The sequence below is a fragment of the Quercus suber genome, unplaced genomic scaffold, assembly GCF_002906115.3.
Source record: "Quercus suber isolate HL8 unplaced genomic scaffold, Cork oak 2.0 scaffold_476, whole genome shotgun sequence".
Classification (NCBI taxonomy): Eukaryota; Viridiplantae; Streptophyta; class Magnoliopsida; order Fagales; family Fagaceae; genus Quercus; species Quercus suber.
The window spans coordinates 615,359-617,629 of NW_027069927.1; the positions used below are offsets into that span (position 1 = coordinate 615,359).

Below are 2,271 nucleotides of genomic sequence, written 5' to 3' on the forward strand. Positions count from 1 at the left end.
TTATGGGTTGCTACCAATCTATTAAACCTGACACTATCTTCTGATTAAAGTGAAAAAGAAATACAAAAGAAAATGACTCTCCTCAGCAGTATATGACGATAATTATTTCATTTATATTCTATGGTCTCAAATTAGTTTAAATACCAACACGGCAAGTCTACTCTCTCGAGTCTCTATCTCTTTGTTCAATCAGGATCAAAGAAGTTGGGGCAAACATTAATTAATCACTTTCAAACTCTCTATTACTATGTCTAATCTTGTTTTTATATGAAAATCTCTCTTTTATAATGCATGGGGCTCTACCATGCATTATATTCATCTTTGCCAATTCTCCAAAGTACAAGAGATATACCAGTGATGAGAAATCTTGTTTTCTCTTCAATACAATGGCTGTACACTCACTTATGTTGGGAAGTTTCTATATCCCTGCTAGTACTAACCATTCTTAGTTGTATACTTCAGAGACTCACCAACAAGGGTCCAATGTTATGGCCAGTTATGGGGATCCTACCTTCGGTATTCCTTCATATCAACAACATTTATGATTGGATCACCAGGTCTTTCATCAAAGCTGGGGGTACCTTCCACTTCAGGGGAATGTGGATGGACGGATACTATGGAATCATGACCATTGTAGCTTCAAACATTGAATATATGCTTAAAACAAAGTTCAAGAATTTCCCCAAAGGTACGCACTATATAGAGAGGTTTTATGACTTGCTTGGGAGTGGTATTTTTAATGCTGATGATCAACTATGGAAGGAACAAAGACGATTCGCAACTTCTGAGATGCATTCAAGCAGGTTTGTGGAGTATTCATTCCAAACCATGCATGACCTGGTGCTCCAGAAGCTACTAAAATTGTTAGAGAAACTTGTGGAGTCAGGGGATAGCTTTGATCTCCAAGAAGTGCTTCTTCGATTCACATTTGATAACATTTGCACCGCTGCTCTTGGCATTGATCCAGGGTGCTTGGCCCTTGATTTACCTGAAATTCCTTTTGCAAAAGCTTTTGAAGAAGCCACAGAATTCACTTTATTCAGATTCTTGGTGCCATCTTTTGTATGGAAAGTCATGAGATTCATTGGAGTTGGATATGAGAAGCGGCTCAAGAAGGCAATAAAAATCGTGAATGATTTTTCTGAGAAGATAGTGACTGATCGGAAGAACGAATTAGTGAAGTTTGGAAGCTTAAATGATCATTCTGACCTCTTGTCCAGACTCATTGAGGACACTGACCAAGGTATGAAAAATCATTTTTCAGACATATTTCTCAGCGATTTCTGCCTTAATTTCATTTTAGCAGGACGAGACACGAGCTCTGTGGCATTGTCATGGTTCTTCTGGTTAGTACACAAGAACTCAGAGGTCGAAAGCAGAATTATCCGTGAGATTAATGAAATTTTGTCTTACCGGAAGTGCAAAAATGATCCATATGATGCGGCTTTTACAGTGGAAGAATTGAGGAAGATGGTGTATTTACAAGCAGCATTGTCTGAATCTCTGAGGCTTTACCCTTCAGTGCCATTTGACTTCAAAGAGGTTATAGAAGACGATGTTTTCCCGGATGGCACCATGATTAAGAAGGGGAGTCAGGTTTTTTACAGTATTTACTCAATGGCTAGAATGGAGTCCATATGGGGAAAAGATTGCTTGGAGTTTAAGCCAGAGAGGTGGCTTAAAGACGGGCAGTTTTTCAGCGAGAATCAATTCAAATATGTAGTGTTTAATGCCGGTCCAAGATTGTGTCTTGGAAAGAAATTTGCTTACATGCAGATGAAAATGGTAGCTGCTTCAATACTGTTGAGATATGAAGTTAAGGTTGTTGAAGGCCATAAAGTAGATCCAAAACTGACAACCACTCTTTATATGAAGCATGGATTGCTTGTGACTTTCAAGCCTAGGTTGGTTGGCGTTGCATAAGCTTTGCTAAGCACAATGGGTCGAGATCATATGTCCCAAATTTTTAAGACTCGTTGCGCTAATGGAAACTACGTACTAGAGTTCTATTTTGTGTCTAATGTGTTTCTCAGATTGCTGTTCTAACTAGAATATATGATAAATAAAGTGGAATGTATATTGAACCTTGTATACATATTTTAAAAGAAGTGTTATATTTACAAATTGGGCTGTCAATAAATCTTCATTTATATTTAAGAAATATGTCAAATATCAATATATAAATGTGTGTGTTTCTAGATGTTAAATACAAGGGCAGAGCCCGGCAACAGGAACAACAACCACCCCCAAAAAAAAATCTTATATTTTTGG

General features: G+C 37.6%; 1 protein-coding gene across 1 annotated transcript; it reads left to right on the plus strand.

The window, feature by feature from the left end:
• Nucleotides 1–291: 291 nt before the first annotated feature.
• On the plus strand, nt 292–1,923 carry LOC112040790 (cytochrome P450 86B1). The gene has a single exon (XM_024073689.2). It carries the CDS (start codon nt 292–294, stop codon nt 1,921–1,923), a length of 1,632 nt encoding a protein of 543 aa, XP_023929457.1.
• Nucleotides 1,924–2,271: the final 348 nt, after the last annotated feature.